The sequence below is a fragment of the Aethalodelphis obliquidens genome, unplaced genomic scaffold, assembly GCF_003676395.1.
Source record: "Aethalodelphis obliquidens isolate GAN/ISIS:26980383/991018 unplaced genomic scaffold, ASM367639v1 scaffold21, whole genome shotgun sequence".
In the NCBI taxonomy this organism is placed as follows: Eukaryota; Metazoa; Chordata; class Mammalia; order Artiodactyla; family Delphinidae; genus Aethalodelphis; species Aethalodelphis obliquidens.
In genome coordinates, this window is record NW_020837965.1 from 7,116,199 (window position 1) to 7,138,626 (window position 22,428).

General features: G+C 38.1%; 1 protein-coding gene across 3 annotated transcripts in view; it reads right to left on the minus strand.

Annotated features, from left to right (window-relative positions):
* Positions 1-22,428, minus strand: part of SEL1L (SEL1L adaptor subunit of SYVN1 ubiquitin ligase) — a 56,747-nt gene that overhangs the window by 16,814 nt on the left and 17,505 nt on the right. For 2 of the 3 annotated variants that reach the window (XM_027120230.1, XM_027120231.1), the window contains exons 4-12: positions 17,033-17,200; positions 15,320-15,425; positions 14,358-14,520; positions 11,541-11,594; positions 11,391-11,450; positions 9,054-9,135; positions 8,535-8,689; positions 5,064-5,120; positions 2,681-2,749 (exon numbers count right to left, since the gene is read on the minus strand). In XM_027120230.1, coding sequence (XP_026976031.1) covers positions 2,681-2,749; positions 5,064-5,120; positions 8,535-8,689; positions 9,054-9,135; positions 11,391-11,450; positions 11,541-11,594; positions 14,358-14,520; positions 15,320-15,425; positions 17,033-17,200 — 914 coding nt within the window. The remainder of the gene's footprint in view (positions 1-2,680; positions 2,750-5,063; positions 5,121-8,534; positions 8,690-9,053; positions 9,136-11,390; positions 11,451-11,540; positions 11,595-14,357; positions 14,521-15,319; positions 15,426-17,032; positions 17,201-22,428) is intronic. The other variant, XM_027120232.1, reaches the window with a different exon arrangement.

A 22,428-nucleotide genomic window follows, 5' to 3' on the forward strand; every position in this document is an offset into this window, starting at 1 on the left:
CAATTTCAATATGAGCTGTAACCTTCTCTCCAATTACATTCTTCTCCTATCTCAGCTCATTCTGGGTTTTGTTAGATTTCATGGAATCTTTCAAAAAAGTTTAAAATTCCCCACAAGATATTTTAGAATTAAAAGCAAAACCTTAAAAGTAGACATTTTTTTATATATTCTATGTCATGTCAAATTAATGACTTATCTATAAACATGAATATATAAAATCAGTTCACTGATCAAACTCAAAAGAAGAAATCTTTTTTATTAACTACAGTTATTTTATTTTATTTTTTAAACATCTTTATTGGAGTATAATTGCACTACAATGTTGTGTTATTTTCTGCTGTATGACAAAGTGAATCAGCTATATGTATACATATATCCCCATATTCCTCCCTCTTGTGTCTCCCTCGCTCCCACCCTCCCTATCCCACCCCTGTAGGTGGTCACAAAGTACTGAGCTAATCCCTGTGCTGTGCAGCTGCTTCCCACTAGCTATTTTACATCTGGTAGTGTATATAAGTCCATGCCACTCTCTCACTTCGTCCCAGCTTACCCTTCCCCCTCCCCATGTCCTCAAGTACATTCTCTACGTCTGCATCTTTATTCCTGTCCTGCCCCTAGGTTCATCAGAACCATTTTTGTTTTCTTAGATTCCATATACATGTGTTAGCATACGGTATTTGTTTTTCTCTTTCTGACTCACTTCACTCTGTATGACAGACTCTAGGTCCACCCACCTCGCTACAAATAACACAATTTCATTTCTTTTTATGGCTGAGTAATATTCCATTGCATATATGTGCTACATCTTCTTTATCCATTCATCTGTCGATGGACACTTAGGTTGCTTCCACGTCCTGGCTATTGTAAACAGCACTGCAATGAACATTGTGGTACATGTCTCTTTTTGAATTATGGTTTTCTCAGGGTATATGCCCAGTAATGGGATTGCTGGCTCATATGGTAGTTCTATTTTTAATTTTTTAAGGAAACTCCATACTGTTCTTCATAGTGGCTGTATCAATTTACATTCCCACCAACAGTTCAAAAGAGTTCCCTTTACTCCATACCCTCTCCAGCATTTATTGTTTGTAGATTTTTTGATGATGGCCATTCTGACTGGTGTGAGGTGATACCTCATTGTAGTTCTGATTTGCATTTCTCTAACGATTAGTGATGTTGAGCATCCTTTCATGTGTCAAAAGAAGAAATCTTAAACCCTGAGACAAATCTTTCTTCTCACTCTGTCCCAGCGCAAATGGTTGAACAATTGCTTGGGATAAGCGATTAAACGAGGAAAAGAAGAGCCGATAGCAATGTCCACCTTCCTTTCTCCTCTACCACTGCTTTCCCCATGATAAGATGCAGGGTATGTCTTAAATTCAGGAAAGGAAATAACTAAAAGGTTATCTTAAAAGGTTTCAAGCACTGAATGTCTATATAGTACCAGGTACGGGAACTGACAAAAGGGCCAGGAGAAAGGAAAACTGAATGACCAGTAGTACTGTTTTTATCAATGTAAGTATTAAGGAAATAAGTAAAGAAAATCTTTTTTTGAGATAAGGAAAATTAGTAAATCAGAGCAAGAATCGAGAGGGCTGAAATGAAAAGTTGTTAAATGCTAACAAAAATAGATAGGCAGTGACTTCCCTGGTGGCACAGTGGTTAAGAATCCACCTGCCAATGAAGGGGACACGGGTTCGAGCCCTGGTCTGGGGAGATCCCACATGTCACAGAGCAACTAAGCCCGTGAGCCATAACTACTGAGCCCACGTGCCACAACTACTGAAGCCCACGTGCCTAGAGCCCATGCTCCACAACAAGAGAAGCCACCGCAATGAGAAGCCTGCGCACCACAAGGAAGAGTAGCCCCCGCTCGCCACAACTAGAGAAAGCCCACGCACAGCAACAAAGACCCAACACAGCCATAAATAAATAAATGAAAAAAAAAAGATAGGCAATACCAATTTCTATGCTGTAACAGGAAGTCTAAATGTAAAGTTCTCAGGTCCCAAATGACCAGCTGTGGCAAATACTGGTTAGATCTTCTCTTTGTAAAAGCTTTTGAGATATAGTCTATCTGAGCCTCCTAACCTTAGGACTTGGCTATAGATGAAAATATCCATTGGTTTATAATGTGTTAATTTTCAAAATAATGAAAAAAGGAAGTTTTGAGGTTATGCCATGACATATGGAATCTATTCATTAAGTATCTAGACTTAAAGGTTCCCTTGCTTGAGAAAAGAACTGCATTGAGAGGTGGGTGATGGCTATCATATTTAAGACAATTAAAAGGTTTGCAGACACATTTCAACACACTCTAAATGTCTCTTATTCAGCATGAAAGTAAACAGGTAATTATGACAGACTTAGCAAAAAACTGCACAGCATAAAGAATAAATTCCTTATTACTGTGTATAATACACAGAAAGTAGGGGTGCAGACAGTGATAGCTAACTTCGATGGAGAATTAACATACTGACAAGCAAATGCTATGTTACCTTTAAGTTACTTAAGAAAATGCCTCAGAATAGCACTTATCTTAAGACAAGATATAATACGCTTGTATTGGAAATTTTATTTCCAGCTTATATTTGGTAAATTGTAGACGATGAATACAATACGTGCTTACTATGTGAACACCTCTTGCTATTACAGAAAATGTTCACAGGATGTACAGTACCTTTCCCAAGAAGGCCATGGCATGAGAATTGCCAGCATTAGCTGCTAAATTGAAGTAGTCAAATGCTCTCTGTGAGAAAGGAATTTATGAAAATTATTAGTTGTTAATAGAACCTGCCCTTGGCTTTTAACCAAAATAATTACCGCACGAACATTTAAAAAAATCTTGTTATACTGCAGTATATCTCAGTTTAAGTAAATGACAACACAACGTCTCCTGGATGTCTGAGGTACCCACCCCACTTCCCTCTCATATCCAATCCATCACTAAGTCCTATTTCTTTCACCACCAAATACTGATACATCTTGAATCCATCTACCATCCTCCATTCCCATAATTCTAGTGTAAGCTGCATTATCTCTCAGCAGAACTTCTGGAATGCTCCCCTCCCTGATCTTTCTGCTTTTATTCTTGGGGTCATCCAAAGCGACTGTTCTTAAATCTCAACATGCTGGTCCTTCCAGCCCCTTGAAGTGCTGCAGGGAATACACTGACGTGACCAGACACTGTTTATCTCAGTACTGTTTCACCTTGTTCCCTGCACTCTGGGTACACCAGCCATGTTCCTTCCTGCCTCAGGACCTATACACATGCTGTTCTTTTTGGCCTGCAATGATCGTATTACCTCCAAGGTTCAACTTAAATGTCATCCATGTCTCTTCAGAGACAAGTGCCACCTCCCCCTCATTAACCTATCATTGGACTCATTAATTCTCCTTTGTAACAATAACCACAATTTATTACATATTTGTTGGTGTGATCATTTAAAAATTACCTAATGCTTCTATTAAACTTGAAGCTCTGTAAAGGTAAGGACCAAGGGTAAGGTCCAGCATTGTATCCTGAATGCCTTGCAGTGAATGGGACAGGTGGTACTCAAATATTAGTTGAATTCATGCAATTATATATTGGGAATTCCTTTTCTTCTGTGAAAATTTATCACTGTGTAATTGTTTCACAGGTAGGCAGCATACACCACCAAGAATATCCCAAAACTTGTTGTGTAATGGTATGTAGCAAATTCTTAACCAGAATTCTGTTCTCTCACCTGACACTTTTTTACTAACCAGTTCATCTGATGCTTCACTGGCCGAATGACATGTAATTTTAATGACCTAAAGACACTTAAAGTTGTCAAAATGCTGTTTGAATAATAGTTTTAAAAAGCATCAAAATTTGGTATAGTTTTAGTGATAAATGTATTTTGTTACAAACTAATTCTTAAAGTTGATATAATATAGTGCTTGAAATAACCTTAATTAGAATACTTAACTGGTGTGGTAGAAAAAACAGTTTCATTAGTTTGAAGAACATTTATTGAGAACTTAATATTATACATGCTAGGCACTGCCAGGTGCTGGGAATGAAGTGGCAAACAAGGCAGACATAGTTCATGCTGTTTTGGACCTTATATTCTAGCAGGGGAAACAATTACATAATTAACTAATTTATAATGGACAAAGGCCACAGGGAATACAGATTTTCAGAAGTCATAACTGTGGTCCATGACCTATTCTTGAAGTGGGGTTGTGGTCAGAGGAGACATTCAGGGGAAGAGATCCTGGAATTGAGTTCTGGAGAATGACTAGGATTGTTATGTGAATAAAGGAGGTGGGATAATAATATTCACTCTAGTCAGAGGGACTGGCCTTCCAGAAGTCCGGAGACAGGAAGGTTCTTAATATTTTCAAAGACCTGAGAAAAGGTCCGTGTGCCTGTGACTCAGAAAGCAAGGGGCTGGTGAGGTAAATAGAGACTGGTACAAGGCCTTGGAGGTCATGTTAAAGGTTTTGGTTTCCAAGCTACTAGAAGTAGCTCAAGAGAGTGTTAAGCAATGGAACTGCATGATCAGATGCACAGTTTACAAAGACAGGCAATTGCTTAGGAAATGCAGGCGGGTAATTATTCACACAAGTGATACGTATATTGATGGCAACAAGGGAAGAGACGAGCGATACACAGGACAAAAAGCAGACCGAAGTTGGTGAGTGGATATGGATCTGACCGCTATAGTTGTACACTCCTAATTTCTCACAAACTCAACACTGAATTTTCCTCAGTTCTAGGAAATATTTTCCAATAGGAGTTTTCTAAGACATACTTCTATCACAATACCTATAGAAAACCAAGACGTTGATGCATTTTCGGCCGTATTGAGAACTAGGTTTTGGAATTAATAAAACCTTTCCCATCACTACGAGGTATGATCACATTTTTGTTCCTCAGTTTCCTCAGGGGTTAGATCTTGAAAGCTCATTTGTGATGTTACCAACATCCATTAATCACAAAGCTTGATATTGTCACTGACTTAGCAAGAAATATATCTGGAGCATCATTTCTTGCTACAATATGAAATGTAAAGCCCTAAGAACAGGAAGGTTACCTGATGGTTTTGTTCTACTCCACGGCCTCCGTGCAGATGCAGCTGTCCCAGACCAACCTGAAAATGAAAAAGGAGGCAAGAGTAAATGGCAGCACCTGCCTCTGGCATGTAATGAAATTAGACCAACAAGAAACCATTTGGTCACAAAAAAAGGTTTCTGTTCACAACACAGAAAATTAAACATTTAGTCTTAATTCCCTAAGATATTACTCTAACTTACATTTTTTGTTTGTTTTAAAGACTCTTTTGATGTGGACAATTTTTTTTTTTTTTTTTCGGTACGCGGGCCTCTCACTGTTGTGGCCTCTCCCGTTGCGGAGCACAGGCTCCAGACGAGCAGGCTCAGCGGCTACGGCTAACGGGCCCAGCCTCTCCGCGGCATGTGGGATCTTCCCGGACCGGGGCATGAACCCGTGTCCCCTGCATCGGCAGGCGGACTCTCAACCACTGCGCCACCAGGGAAGCCCGATGTGGACAATTTTTTAAGTCTTTATTGAATTTGTTACAACATCGCTTCTGTTTTATGTTTTGGTTTTTTGGCTGAGATGCATGTGGGATCTTAGCTCCCCGACCAGGGACTGAACCCACACCCCTTGCACTGGAAGGCGAAGTCTTAACCACTGGACCGCTAGGGAAGTTCATATCCTACATTTAAAAAAAAACTAAAAATGTCCGCTTTTAGTTGCAAAGTATCCTGAAATAGAGGTGAAATAAAGGCATTTCCACACAAACTAAAGAAAAGTTCAAATCTTTTGAACTCAAGAGTATTCTTTAAGAGGGAAAATTATCCTGGGAAACTTGGAGATGCAGTAAGAAATAAAGAACAAGAGAAAGGTAAATTTGTGAGTAAATCTAAATTGGATGGACTATATAAAATAATAGTATCTTGTGGGGTTCAAAAACATATAGGATTAAAACACAGACAAACTCAAACCAAAATAGGGTAAGAAAGGAGAGAAAAAGGAACTTGGAAAAGCAAAATAAAAGTGAGATAGAAAATTGAAACTCAAATATATCACTAATTACTCTACTTAAAAGACTGAATGGATTAAGAAAAATGAACAAAACTAGTCATATGATGCTTGCAAGAGACATACCTTAAACATTAGAAGGTTGAAAGTACAAGATAGAAAAGATATTCTGGGTAAATACTAACCAAAAAAAAGTAGTGTAGCTATGCCAGTTATCAGGCAAAATACAACTAAAGTAAAAAATATTTCTGGAGATAAAAGAGGTCATTTCATGATACAAAAGTTAGCTCAACAGAAAGATAACAATATTAAGTTACGCATCCACATGGCTTAAAATATATAAATCAAAACTGATGAAACTAAAAGGAGAAAGAGACAAATCCACGATCAGAGTGGAAAATTTCAGCAATATTGTCTCAGCATTTGACAGAAAAAGCAGCCAAATTCAGTAGGGATTCAAAAGATTTGAACAGTAGGATTAAGAAACACAACTGACACATATCAAACACTACACCCAACGACTGTAGAAATTCACATTCTCTTTAGCCCACAGAATATTTGCCCAAACTGACCAAGATGGGGCATCAAGCAAGTTTCCAGAACTCTAACAACTGAAGTCATACAGAGCATATACTGACTACAGTAGATTAAGCCAGATATCAACAACAAAAAAGGTAAGCAGAAAATTCCCATGTACAGTTGTCCCTTGGCATCCATGGGGGACTGGTTCCAGGAACCCCCCAGATAACAAAATCTGCAGATGCCAAGTCCCTTACATAAAACGGCATAGTATGTGCACGTAACCCATGTACAACCTCCCGTACACTTTAAATAATTTCTAGATTACTTATAATACTTGATGTAAATGCTACGTAAATAGTTGTCAATACAATGTAAATACTACGTAAATAGCTGCCAGTGTGTGACAAAGTTTGCTTTTTGGAACTTTCTGAAAAAAAAAATTGTTTTCAAATTTTTTGATCCACAGTTAGTTGAATCTTTGGATGCAGAACCTGCTGTTACAAAGGGCTGACTGTATGTGGAAACTAAGCAATTCATTTCTAAATTACACCCGGGTCAAAAGAAATCACGATGAAAATTAGAGCTAAATATAATGAAAATATGATAGTGGGAGAATGTATTATACTAGCTATCAAGTTCTATAAAGCTATGAAAATTTGAGACAGTATTTGCACAAGACATGTACAAGAAAATGCAGAGCATTATTTTTAACAGCCCAAATCTGGGAAGAATAAAATGGATAAATTGTGGTAGTTTCATACAATGAAATACTATATAGCAATGCAAATGAATGAATTACAGCTATGTGAAAACACATGGATTGACTTCACAAAAACATAATGCTGAGTAAAAGAAGTTGATACCAAAAAAATGCTGTATGATTTATTTTTACATAAGACTCCTTCAAAAACAGGCCAAACCAATCTATGGTGTTAGACGCAAGCTCAGTGGTTACCTACAGGCAAGAGGAAAGAGTTAGGGAAGAAGAGTTCCAAAGAGGGGCTTCTAGGGTCCTAGTTACACCACACAAGAGGCTCCCTTGCTGATAATTCATTGAGCTGTACTTCAGTTTTGTGTACTTTTCTGTATTCATGTCATAACTCAGTAAGTAAAAAAAAAGAAAATGATATACTATACCACACACTTTTTTCTTTAACTTGAGATTTTCATTTAATACACTGAAATCAGCTTTCTACATTAAGTAGTATTCTACATAATTTTTAATGACCGCATAGAATTCCATTATATTGGAGTGTCATATTTGAGCCAATTCCCTATTGTTAAGCATTTAGAGTGTTTTGAATTTTAATTGGTGTCATATAAAAGAAAGATGTATAATCAGAAGAGACAACTTTATTTTAATTTCCATGAGCTAAGATACGGCTAAAGTTTTTTTCTTTTTTAAAAAAATATTCCCTTCTATTAGTCTGAAAATTAACTGTTCTTAAAATGGACAGCGAAGTTCTCCTTTTTATTTTAATATCATCGAAACAACCAATGAAACAGCATATTATCCATGATACTTTGATGTACTGAATATATCATACAGTTTACATTAAACAAGCCTACTTCTGTCCTTGACCTTGAGAAAATTATAGTCTAAGATAAGGAAAGGAAACAGGGATAGCTCTGAAGAGCATCTGAAATTCCAAATGTGCCAGAGACCTTTTGTTTGGGGGGGGTGACAGTTTCCATCCTGGGTGACCCCCGGAAGAGCCTTCATCACCACCACAACGCCGCTCCATTTAAGCAGCAGTTTCCAAATGGGGTGCACAGCGGAGTCTCCCCAGCCAGCTTTCACGGAACCATCAATATGCCTGGGCCACATCCCAGGTGAGTCCAAAGGGAAGGTCGTGAGAGTGTGGTAATCATGTAGCTAATAATAGCTCCGTGAAAATGTTATAGATATAAGTGCTTGCCCCCAGAGGCTGTCACATACAAGGCAGTAAGATCTCGCGGGAGATGTTTAAACACATACCTGTGCTTGCACATCACCTTTTTCAGCTAAGAACTGGTAATACTGAATCAAATCTTCTTCAAGCATTCCACTGTTCATTCCTGGATTTTCCACCTCGTCAGGCAGCCGTATTCTCTGTACTACTGAGCCTCCCGTCAGTGAGATATCACTAGCAACTGAAATGTGGACAAAGTAACGATGGGGATGAAAGTCAGAGGGACTGTCCCACAGAGGGAAGTACAATTCCAGCTGCCAAATGCTGACAGACACTATGTTAAAGGAAATTGTTTCCACAGTGGTCTATAGAGTACAAAATAGTAATCTAAATTCAGGGTTTTTTTTCCCCACATAATATTAAGAAGTGGAACCCAAAGCAAATTTTTGAAAAGTACTTCTTAATCAACTAGTGTAAAGATGATTCTACTTGAGAGAAACAGTCACAGTATTTCAAGTAGTACAATGAAAATAGATGTATTTAAAATTAATTCTGTTTGGATTTTTTTTTGGTTTTGGTAAGGTGAAAGGCAAAAAGGTATATACCATGATTAGCAACAAGACGATAATGAGTCAGTGCAGATTCACAGCTCTGGAGGACCCCAATGCCAGCCCAGTATCGGTAACCCTGTAATACAACTTCAGGTGAGAAGAAGGCAGTTTCACATGCTTCAGTGGCATTCTTGTGGGAACAAATAAAGCTAACTATAGGCAGAATGTAGTTTTGCTGTCCTTTGATCCAAGTACTTGGCTACATCATTTATCCTGAGTTTTACGTTGAGGTAACTTATTCAGCAACTTCAACAACCAGGCTAAGAACTAGGAAATAAATAATAAAGTTCCGAGAGCAATCAAAATAGATGCCATCAACTTTATGTAATGCAGTGTGCCCATTTACCTATAAGAGAAAATTGCTTGGGCTCTTAGAATAGATTTCAATTTTACTTCAGATACAATTTTAACAAAAACAGGTTAATCTTCCAAAGTAGCTCTTAAAGAAGGAACAAATTAGCAAAATAGGGAAGACAAGAGACTACTAGAACAGGCACAGTAATACCAGCAATAAATGACTTCAGAATAAGGGGGAAGATAGCTAATTATAAAGAGCATAAGACAGAGCTCTCTGGAGCCATTTAGCACAGACTCAAATAGCTTTACCAATTTTAACAATCCTTAGGGAATGACTGTATAATAACATGTATATTTTTTTTTAACTTTTTTAAAAAAATAAATTTATTTATTTTTGGCTGCATTGGGTCTTCGTTGCTGCGCACAGGCTCTCTCTAGTTGCGGAGAGCGGGGGCTATTCTTTGTTGCAGCGTGTGGGCTTCTCATTGCGGTGGCTTCTCTTGTTGCGCAGGACGGGTTCTAGGTGCATGGGCTTCAGTAGTTGTGGCTTGCGGGCTCTAGAGCGCAGGCTCAGTAGTTGTGGTGCAAGGGCTTAGTTGCTCCACGGCATGTGGGATCTTCCCGGACCAGGGCTCGAACCCGTTTCCCCTGCATTGGCAGGTGGATTCTTAACCACTGCACCACCAGGGAAGACCCATAACATGTATAATATTGATACTTAATGTTCTTGTTTTGTAGCCACCATTTAAGGAGACTGATAAGTAGTTTAAAAAGATTTGTGTCAAAAATATCTAATATTTCTTGAAAATTCATCTAAAAATAACTTTTCAATTACTGTTTGAGGAATAAACGTTCCTGGAGATTAAACAAACAAGTGAAAAAGACTTCAAAATTAGTAAGGAGTGTTTCAGAAACCTAGAGCAACACCCTTGTTTTTCACTTACTGAAACTCCTTCAGCAGTTTCCCTCTGTAACAGGACTAAGCCCAAGCTCCCTGGTGTGACGTACAGCTGTTTACATGAATCCTGTCTACTTGTCCTGTTGACAGACTACCTGGCATTCTATTTTCCAACGTTTTAGTTGCTCCTTTCTTCAGAAGTATCTCCTTCCAATGCCAGTATGGGTGAGGTGCCTTTTAGGTGATTCCCTGACATTCTCATGCTGTATTGTAACGACCTCCTTACTCACGTCTCCCTTTCTACATTAAAAGTTTGTTGTGCGATGGTATTATATCTTACTGATCTTTGGAATTCTAATGACAAGTATTCAGTAAATATTTTTGGAATACACATAGGGAAAATTATCCAGGATCTACCCAATTGGCCAGAAAACTAGATTTTCCTTCTTTGTTAAGTGTCATAATCCCATCAATGACCAGGTCTATAGACCCCTCCAGATTTTGGACTGGTTTCTCTGCTTTCAGTCTCATTTCTGCTCAATCTATTCTTTACATTCCTGCAAGAACTTACATATTCATTTGGAACAGTAATATGGGTCAGAGGTCATGTGGACTCACCCAAAGTCAATTTATAAAGTAGAAGGCAGATTAAACACCTCAGCAAAAAAAAAATGTGGTGGAAAGATTCTATATTTTAACACTAAGCCGTTTAAGTGATCAACACTATCAGGTAATACATAAGAGATACTCTGTAATGAACTTTATAGGACACTGGTTATTTGTATACTTAGTCCTTCATCTATTTAAATGTAAAATCTGTCATAACCCAATCTAAAAAATGATTCTGACAAACAATTCCAACTTATAGAAAACTGAAAAAGAACCATTTATCAGATTTCTATTTTAAGGGAAATCAGCCAAACTAATCATTTTAAAGACAAACTGTGGACTCTACCAATTTTCATCCACACGTAGATTCAACTGCTGTATCCATTAACAAGAAGCTGAAGGACATTCAATTGAATATTGGGTCTTAATGAATATAAGTAAATTTCAACCATGAAATCTAGAAAAGTTGCGGCCACTTGTAAACCAACTATTCAATGTTATTAGCCTTCAATTTAAATCTTACTTACCAAAACCATGTGGGCTATTAGGTTGCCCCCAAGAGCTCCGAAAGTATAATAAACAAGGGCCTGTGAAAGAACAAAAGATGCTTAACTCAACATAGTTACATATTTACCCAATTCAAATTATAATATACAATAATGTTTTAATAATATTACCTTTGCCTGACTTGAATTAACACCAAGTCCAGAAGCATAGAGAAAGCCAAGAGCCTGAAACAAAATGATAAAAGGCAGACAGTTTTATGAACCATGAAAAGATGCAAGAATCTTTAAATGCTAAAAGATTTGAACAGTTGCAAATATGCACAGCTGTGGAATTAAAAAGCCTCAGAAATGCATTCAAGGTTTTACAAATTACACAATGAAATATAACTTTAAGCAACTAAAAAAGCTTAGCTTAAAGATTAAAGACAATTTAATAAAACATCAACTAGAAAACTGAAGCTGAACACATTTAAATATGACTTTTACTTGATTCTTGATGAACAGCTATTATGAAAACAAAATGTCTCCTATACCATTACATCAACGTATTATTTATGTGAAGGGTGATACACAATGATAGTGGGTAAGAGATTACTAAATAAGCTATTGCAGGAATAAAAAGAGGCAGCAAGGGGCTAAGTTGAAGGGATCAAGGGAGAAAGGTCACTTTATAACACTAGAGCATACACAGTTTTCTTAAAAAATCCCAACCAACCAAACAATGTATTGGTAAGGTTCTACCCTCTGCCCTCTGAGGATTATCCCTGAAGACATGAAAGCATAAGCTAAAGTTGTAAACACAGGTGCTATTCTCATCAAAAGCCACGAGCTCTTCTACATTTCCCAGCCTCCCTTGAAGTTAGGTAGGGCCACTGCCTGGGATGTGACCAGAGGGGATGCAAGCCATTTTCAGACCTGGCCCTTAAAAACATCCCAGAGAATCCTCCAGTCCTCCCTTCTCCCTTCATGATGGCTTGGAAGCCCCATGTTCCAGATGGTATATAGCTACATGACGGAAGCAGCCCCTGACCCTGAGTCACCATATGAAGAGTAACTCAGGCAGGAGAGCTACATGGGACCTGGCATAAACAAGAAATAACTCCTTGCTGTGTGAAGCCACTGTGATGTGGTGCTTTGCTTCATCAGCTAGAATTAATTATGGTGGAGAGAGTGCTTTGCAGTGTATAAAGCACTGTGGCATTGTAAGGTTCTATTATTAGAGGGAAAAGATGCCTTAAAAGTAAAACCATTCCTCAGAACAGAATGTGTCTGAAGATAAAGAATATATGTGTGAATTTTACGTAACCTGATTTATGTAAAAAGGGAAAAAAAGCTTTGAAAACAAAGGGGACCAATTAAGATATAACCTGTTTATAAACCAAAACCAAGACTACATAAGAGTTGCATACTGATCAGGTTATCAGTCCTGTGGAAAACAATGGTCCAAATGCCTTTACTGTTTATAGTCTGAAAACAGACTTCCTCTGTGACTAGAAATTCTGTGTTGTCTTTAAGCAAATCCCACACCATCGATAAATCTTTATTATTGAAGGCATTTTTTTTTAAGTGGGCAAAACACCTTTGTAAGTAGGACACAAAACCCAGAAACCATAAAAGAAAAGATGAATAAATTCAACTAAAGTTGCTTATTTTACATGAAAAAACGTATAAACAAAATTAAAAGACAATATAAAGAATATAGATAAACAGCCAGATGCAGAGGTACAAAGGGCGAGGTCCGTAAGAGTCCTGAGCACAGGAGCTTCTGTCCCCATGGAGTTGGAGTGTACCACCTCCTGCCACATGGATGTATTCACCAACCTGGAGGCTCTCCAAACCCCAGAGTTGAGGGATTTTTATGGAGGCTTCTTCACATAGGTATAATTGATTAGTAACTCAATCCCCAGCCCCTTTCCCTTCCCTCTATTGAGGGCATTTTAAATAAACGTGGCCCCTAAATCCAGGCATCAATCCTACCATTACTAGTGGGGAGTCAAGCAGATATTATGTATCAACTGGCTCAAAGGGCAATATGGAATCAGAACATCTGCTACACAGTAGCCTAACTAAAAACATTTTACTTGAGTTCATCAGCCTTTAGCTGTGTCATTCAGTTTTAGGAAACACAGATGATGAAGAAACAAACTAAAGGACACCATGAGGAAACAAATAGACAAACTGAGGCAGAACATTCTGTAGAAAAACTGGCCCTATCTCTAACACAGAAAAAAAAAAGAAAGGTGCAGGCTATGCTAGAAGTAGCGACCAAATATAAGTATAGTCCTGGACCAAATACTGATTTGGACAAAACAGATGTAAAGAAAATGTTTTCGCTCAACACCGTACGAATATGGTATGGGTGTTATATGATGTAAAAGTTTACTGGAATTGGAAGAGCTAAAGGCTATTGATTGAAAAGAGCAAGTTATGGAACAGTAGGCAATGACATTTTATTTTAATAAAGAATTTACACGAAGAGAAAGGTCTAGAAGGGAGGGTATGCATGGACTAACATATTACCAGTGCCTATGTCTGGGAGGTACATATGTGATGTTCACTTTCTTAGCTTTTTTAGTTTGTATTTCTAGTTTCCTTATAAAGGACATGTACTGCTTCTGTAACAAAATATCTTTTTACAAAAATACCAAGATTAACAGGAGCTGGAGCACCTGACCTTAGGAAAAAAAAATACAACGGTGAGTAATTTCAGATAAAAAACAATTACCTTCGTTTAATTCTCTGAAGATTTAAGTTGGAAAACTACAAATATAATTTTGGCAAGATGCAATTGCAAAAACGCCTTAAGTGACTATAAATGTTCTCAAACTAAGGAAAAAGACTGTCCAAGAAGACTGGGAAAATGATCTGCCACAAAATTAATATTTACAGTTTTACTTGTTAAAGGAAGTCAGGGCAAAGAAGAGTACCACGCTGTTAAAATAAACCAGTGCTGTATGCGGAGAGATCCTCCACGGAAAGTATACTTACAGTTTGTCCCTTGGGAGAACCTTCCTCAGTCAGTTTCTCAAACATCTCTTTAGCTGCCTGGATATTCTGTGTCAGGTAATCACCAAACAAAAGAGCATAGGACACTCTCTCCAGGGCCTTGGTATGGTTCATGCTTGCTGCCTTTTGAAGATACCGATATGCTCTTTAAACAGAAGTAATGAAAAAACAAATTAGCAATATTTTGGAGCTGCCATTTTTTTCAAGATCTCCTAAAATGCAGCTTAATTTCCTTATTCTATAGAATCCCTCTGATATTTTATTTTTACTAAAGTAGCGTTATTTACAAAACTTACTTTTGTTTTTACATAAGGTACCAGTTCTGTTAGTGCAATATCTTGGAATTCTAATTACACTAATAGTAATCCTAAAAAATTCGATTAAAAAAGTTAACTAGATTTGCAATGTGAGAACTATAATATGGTGTCCGGTAAATAATCTAATGAATGATATAATCACCATAACTGTCTTCTTTGCACAGACTATAACAAAAATCAGCTGAAATTAAAGGGACATAAAATGTTACAGGACAATCACTTGTTTTATGTTCTTTCATTCCTAAATTCTAGACTTTGCAAGAAAATTACAAAGCAAAACCAAAAAATCAGAAAACACCTGACAGCAATTCCTTGTTTGTTTTATGTCACTTTGAATTCTGGATACTGTATGTATTCCTGGCTCTGAGAAATTACTATAACTTAATCAAATATTGCCATTTGCTCACTGTTCATTCTTGTGACTGGTTTTAGGACCTTTTTACCCCAACAAGCTAAAATCTGATAAAAGTAATGCCCCTAATATTCATATATCATATTGAGTTTTCTTGTAATGCAACTTAAGAAATCCTTTGTCTCTGGCAGTACATTAAATTTAAAAAGTACTTATCCATTTATCTCAGTAATGGCCTATCTCAGGGTAAGAATGGAGTTGGCTGTGCTACCTACTCTCTTTTTTGGCTTTTCTTATTGCTTCCATTGAGGATTTTCATCCCAGTCTGGTACATCATTTCCGCTTCCTGCATTTGCCGTCTTTTGGCAGCCTCTTCTTCAGCTAAAAATAAAATTTACATTTTGAATTTACATGGATAATTCTGCACCAATTATTTATCAAACATCAGTATGTATTCTTTCTTTTGGGTAGTCATGCAAACATAATCCATGATCTTTCACCATTTTCAAGTCTGACTCTAAAGACACATGGTTTTCAGTGTGGCCTTTATCTGACAAAAGATAAGGCAGGAAAATCATTGAAATCACTTTCTTTCAGAGAAAGCAATATCAACCTGCTTTTGGAGGGTACTTTTCTGCTAGTAATTCTAACTTTTTATATAATTCAACTAAAATTTCAGTAGGAGCTTATGATTATATATGCCAAGGTCAGCTAAAATCAGGACAGTAAAAAACAGAAAAATACTGTTGTAGTCAAAGAACACTTCAGTCTCACCTGAAATGCTGTATATTTTACAAGGAGAAAGTATTTGATTAATTACATAACAAAAATTAGTAAAAAAATTGATTTTTATTAACTACAGATCCTGATTAATTAGTGTTCAAGTTCTCTACTTTTTTTCCTATGCACTAATACAACCCTGAAAATCACAGAATTATTGCAGATTTCTCAAAAATTATTTTGTTACTGTAATATAGCATTTAACAGAAATATAGAACTCACCAAGAGACATCTGAGTATTTCATGAGGACTAATATTTACAGGAACAGAAGTGAGCTGTTCTTGCAATATAAAAACAAAATCTGATGTGTTAAACTGGAGTACTTAATCATGCTGGCCTACATCCAAAGACGGACTGTAAGACATATTCTAGGAAAGCCTAAATAGTCTATCAGAGCCATTATTCTGAAAATGTCATTTGGTATCAAATGAGGTATATTCAAGGTTTTCTGTTGTTTTTTATTAGTTAGAAAGTTTTTCCCAAAAACACAGCTTGCTTGAATTTAGAAGTCAGTCCCTTCGTACTGACATGAACACTTAGGACAGTTAAATATACTATATTTGTCAAATGTTACCTTAGCACAGTGCATTTCGCTCAAGTATTTAGGAAAGGTATGATCTATCTTTCTTTTTTTTTTTTTTTTTTTTTTTTTGGTGGTACACGGGCCTCTCACTGTTGTGGCCTCTCCTGTTGCGGAGCACAGGCTCCAGACATGCAGGCTCAGCGGCCATGGCTCATGGGCCCAGCCGCTCTGCGGCATGTGGGATCCTCCCGGACTGGGGCGTGAACCCATGTCCCTTGCATCGGCAGGCGGACTCTCAACCACTGTGCCACCAGGGAAGCCCTACCTTTCTTTTAACCACTATTAATTAGCCTTCACCATAATGTTCTATTTCCTTTATTGCCAAAAAATGTTTCACATTAATTAATTTAGCAGCCTGCCTGAGAGTTTCAGAACAACCCGTGCACACCAATGGAAAACCACCTCTAAATAAGGCACAAATGTGATAAGCCGCTTGAGTGACGGCCTGGAAGTAAGTACACTGCACGCTTCCTGCGCTGACGTCCAGGCTTTAAGGCAACAACCTCGTCATCGACGTTGACCATTTCTCACAAAGGTGGAAAATGGACGGCTACGAAAAGGCCTTTAAACTGTTGCCTGAGACACAAAACAATGTGGATGTGCCGCCTACTGAGCAATACTTACTTTCACAAAAGCCCCACTTTTCATCTGCCTTGTAGTCATAGGTTGTAGCACACCACAGTCTGCCATCTTCCCTCCCATCTGAGGTACATTCATCATATTCTTTATCCAGGAACAGAAAAGGGAAGTGACAGGGCTCCCCGTGTGCTGTGCCTTCAATGGCGGTCAAAGCTGGAAAGAAAAAAAAAAAATCTAAACATGAACAGCACCTCTGGTATTCATGGATTTAACACTGTCAATTTCAACTATGAGAATCCAAAGACACAGATACATGATTTGTAATGGGGAACATAAAAGACCCGGCACTGATTTTGTTCAGGGACGACGTGAAGGTGAGTCAACTTATTGAGCATGGCTAGCTGACTACCCAGCTCTATATCTAGGTTAGAATTTTGGAAGGTCTTGAGATAATAACCTTAGAATATCAAAAGTGTACTGAAAACAGCTGCCCAACCAGTGAGCAAAAAATAAGGCAAATGCAACTGAATCAATTCCACTGCTCAGCACAACTCTCCTTTTTTTCCTATCTGAATGCTGTAAGTCAATTTCTTCAATAATATAAAGTTACACAGGGAAAATGCTCCCCCAGGCAAAGTTAATCACTCACATACTCCTCTGTGATCCCCCAGCATTTTATTAGAGTACTGATCACACTCACTGAGCTTCTTTCTTTACAATACTCTAGCTCCCACTAGACTTTGAGCTTGTTAAAGATATGGTTTTTACCATATCTCTGGGCTTCCCTGGTGGCGCAGTGGTTGAGAGTCCACCTGCCGATGCAGGGGACATGGGCTCGTGCCCCGGTCCGGGAAGATCCCACATGCCGTGGAGCAGCTAGGCCCATGAGCCATGGCCACTGAGCCTGCACGTCTGGAGCCTGTGCTCCACAACGGGAGAGGCCATAACAGTGAGAGGCCCACGTACCGCAAAAAAAAACAAAAAAACAAAAAAACATATCTCTAATTTGTTCTGTAAGTTCTTTCCAAGTATCTCCTAGGTGCTGGGAATTATGCCAGGTGCTGGAAATGACGTGGAGCAGAGGTCTCTGCTACATGGAACTTACTGCCTAGCAAGGAAGAGAGACATTAAACACAAGTATGATTGATGTTATGGAAAGGAAAGCTCCCCGTCAGGAACTGCAGTTTACACTGAACCTCATGGATGTCTAGGAAGAGGTGGTGGATGAAATGCTTTGGGGTGGGGTAGGGGGACAAGCATTGTAGACAAAGGGAAAAGTACGCGTTAAGAATCAAATGAAAGACAGCATGGCATATTAGAGAAAATAAGGTTCATTATCTCACAACATGTAGTGTGAGTGTCAAAGTGGACAAGAGAAGAAGCTAAAGAAGCACAAAGAAGCCAGACTAGGGAGGTCCTGACAAGTCTTACTAACTCAATTTGGATTTTATCCTGAGAACAATGGAAACTCAAGAGTTTAAAGTAGGAATGACATGCGCATACTTATACTTTACTTAGAGAGGGGACAATGGAATGCCAGGCTGGATGCAAGGTGACTGGTTTAAAGGTTGTGATAGTGGTCTAATCGAGAGGTAATGGTAGCCTGAAGAGGACAATGAAATGAAAAAAGTGGATGTACTCAAGTGATGCTAAGAAAGTAGATATGGTACTACTTACTGACTAGATGTGCAGATGAGAGGAGAGAGGAATCAAGGAAGGCTCCCAGGTATTAGGCTTCAGGAAGTGAGTAGGTGGTTGTCCTTACTAAGATAGAGAACACTAAAGGAGGAGTAGGTTACTGGGTAGGGATGAAATGGATCAGGAGAGAGACAAGTTAAGCTTTGCTCCTGCTACGTTCAAGGTAGCTAACAAAAAATAAAACAAGTGAAATGTCTTAGACATCTTTTCAGCTGTAGCCAAAAAGAAAGTTCTCCAGTTTACAGATATATTTGAAGGCAAGAGTATGCATAAGAATGCCAATTAAGAGGTATATGAGAATACCAAAGGGCCAGGCCTGAGCCTAGGCTCCAACCATACGGTAAGTATGAGTACATATATGCCAACGTTCATTTTGCTTTTACATGGAGAATTTAATTAGGCAGCAGAGCTTAGTAAGTAACAGTATAGGTTCTGGAGTCAGAACACCTGACTCAAACCCTACTGATTATTAGCTGTGAACTTTGAGTAAGTTATTTAATCTCTCTCCTTACCCATAAAATTATTTGGAGATAACCTCCTTATCTACAAATAGGGATAACAGTCCTTGCTGCATAGAGTTACTCACAAAGATGAACTGAAATAATACGTGTAAGGGACTCATCATGGTGCCTGCCACGTAAGGCGGTAAGAGTCTAGGAGATGGCAATTGCTATTTTATTCCTGGCACTTCTGCTCTGAAAGGCTAGAAAATGTATGCTCTTTCTTTCCTGTGTAAAGAAGAATACATTCTAAGACTAATTTGAAAATTATTTTCAGTAAGTTATGAAAGGCAAACAAATTCAAAATGGTTTACCACCAGATAAATGCCATTCATCATCCTGGTAATCACTGACCAGAGGCAAATAACTTTTTCACCTTTGATTTGTCCACTTTTTAAGAAATGATCTTTAATGCAACATATAAGCAAAGCATCCTTTATCAACAACCTCAGAGGCATCACTTTGACTACAGAATCTGAAAAAGGCGCTCCCATGCACTGCTACTAGATTCAAATTTGCTTTGGAAAGATAATATCTGTACAACTGCAGTCTGTAAACTTGAATTTCAACTTAAATAACATACAGTGGTTTAAAGTATATTTGATTTTTCCCTATGATAACAGAAATTTCTGTTTTAAAAGTAAATAAGAATTGTCATAAGAATTCTAATTTGCCAGAACTTATATTTTCTAAGTGGTTCAAATACAGGAAAGCATTCGTTTTCATGTGATGGAACAATACAGCAGAAAAGAAACTGGAGAGAACCCAAAGGTTTTTAGCAACAAAAGGTTTTAACCTACTACGGAGTCAGCATTAGTTTTAACCTACTACTGAGTCAGCACTAACTTAAGCAGGAAGAACTCCTAGGGTACACCTGCTTTATCAATTTAGTAAAACCGAAATATCTTGGTCAAAATAATGTGTTTATTATTAAGTTAGTGGAAAGAAAATTTGTATCTCTCAGCTATCTTCTCCAAGCAAAATCACCACAGGGAAACTGCTGTTACCTTTTAAACTTATTTTAAAGTCTTCCAAAAGGTACTGACTAGGACTTGCTGGTTTCAAGTCAATAATCTCAAGTTGATATTCCTCACAATAGCGTTGATTTCAGTTAATTTTCTTCCATGGAGAAATTCTCTAAGAATTTTGAAGCTATTATTTTAAAAACAGCCATGAAAACGGTACCAGTTTTAAAAACAATGGTAATCACTGCTCTGGCATAATGAGGCTGACTGAATATGCAATTTGAGTTAATGATAGCCAGTAATCAAATGTGACACTTAAAATGAAAGGGAAAAAAATGTGTTAAGTCAACTCTGCACCTTCATGTAAAAATGACATAGTATCACAATCTATTTAGACCTTGAGAGTAAGATATTTAACTTAACGGTATTTGAGAACTTATAATAATGAACAGACTGCTGCTCTATATTTAAACTAGTAGAAATTTGCTCTTGCAAAGTCAATTAGAATCATTTAGGAAAGCTAGAAAGGTTTTTAACAACCCCCCACCCCCCTGCTCCCGCCCCAAACCCTACCTGAACCTGTAATCCTTCAGCGCTGGCCAGAATATAGGTAAATGGGAACTTCCATACTGTTGGCAGGAGTGTAGAGGGGCATTCAATAATATCTGTTAGAATTGAAAAGCTCCATACACCTTTCAATCCCATTTTTTCACTTCTGGGATGTTTACTTAATAGAAGTGCTCCCACGAAGATAAAAAGAGGTATGTCCAAGAGAGCATTTGTGCATCATCATAATTTTAAAAACATAAAGCCAAAAAGAACTCAAAGGTTATGATAAGTAGGTTGGTTAAATCAACTACAGTGCAGGAGTTACAGAGAAACCTGGGCATCAACACAGATGGAATCAAAGGTCACTAGAGAATGGTGTAGACAGAGCAGAAGATAAAGGCTGAGTCTTGGGGGCAACCTTACGTTTCAACATCAGGCAGGTTCCGAGGAACCACAGCCAAGTGAAGAAAGCATCTTCAGAGAAAGGAAAAAAATACATGAGGGGTCGGTAAGGTAAGGACTAAGAACTGACCAGGTATTCAGCAATTAGAATGCGCCTGGAGGAGAGTGGCTTTAGTGGTCTGGAGGGGACCAGGGCCTCGTCACACTCCGATTAGAGAATGGAAAGAGAGGAAGCAAAATCAGTGAATAGAGACAACTCTTCCAAAGAATAATGCTATGAAGGGGAGTAGAGGAGTAAGGTGGTTGTCGGAGGGGCACTGGGGGCCAAGTCTTGGTTTTTCTAATGTTCAGATATTATAGCATGTTTGAACGTTGGTGGAAAGAATTCAAGAGTGTGGGCAAAGACTGTCGTTTGCCATTCAGTAAACAAAGAATGCTGTCTGCCATAGAGCCACCAGCCACTGCAGCTGCATCCCCAACAGTGCACCCTGAGGGGAATTCAGGATGGAGAAAAACAGGATACTGGCTCTATATAGTTAAGATGCATATCTAAGGAATAATTTCAATGAGCCCAGACTCTTGCATCTTCCCAAACATAGAAAAGCACTAAAATCATTAACTTGAGATGTCTGATTTTTGTGATTAGCAGTAATATTTTGATGTCTGACTACATGCATTTTTTTCTTCCCAGCAAAAACTATATATCCTGGCTCCTCCCTTACCTCTTAGGAGCAGGTCCTCAGAGCTATCTGAGAGGCTGTCTCCCACCATACAGTCCTCAGTAAGGTCCCCGAATAAAACATAATTTGCAACTTTTAGGTTGTATGTTTTTCTTCAGTTGCCAAGAGAAAACAATGTAAATGTGGCTAGAATGTTGCTATTGGTACTGAATTAAATGTCCTGGAATACAAATACTCATCTTTTCCTCATTTTTAATTGTAAGATCAAAACAAAACAAAAACATCAACCTCTTGATCCATACAGATAAAGTCAAGGGATTTAGCTCTCAAATTCCTCATTTTAAGAGCATTTACACTCTGTTAAAGACTGATAGCATATCTATAAGTTTAGATGGGTATTCTGTTAATAAGACGACTATTTAATCATGCTGCTTGTTTGAAGCAATTTTGTACTTCCAAATATACAGCAGTAAGTAGCATTTTACTCAAATATATTTAGAGTCAAAAATATACTTATAGTCGGGCTTCCCTGGTGGCGCAGTGGTTGAGAGTCCGCCTGCCGATGCAGGGGACACGGGTTCGTGCCCCGGTCCGGGAAGATCCCACATGCCATGGAGCGGCTAGGCCTGTGAGCCATGGCCGCTGAG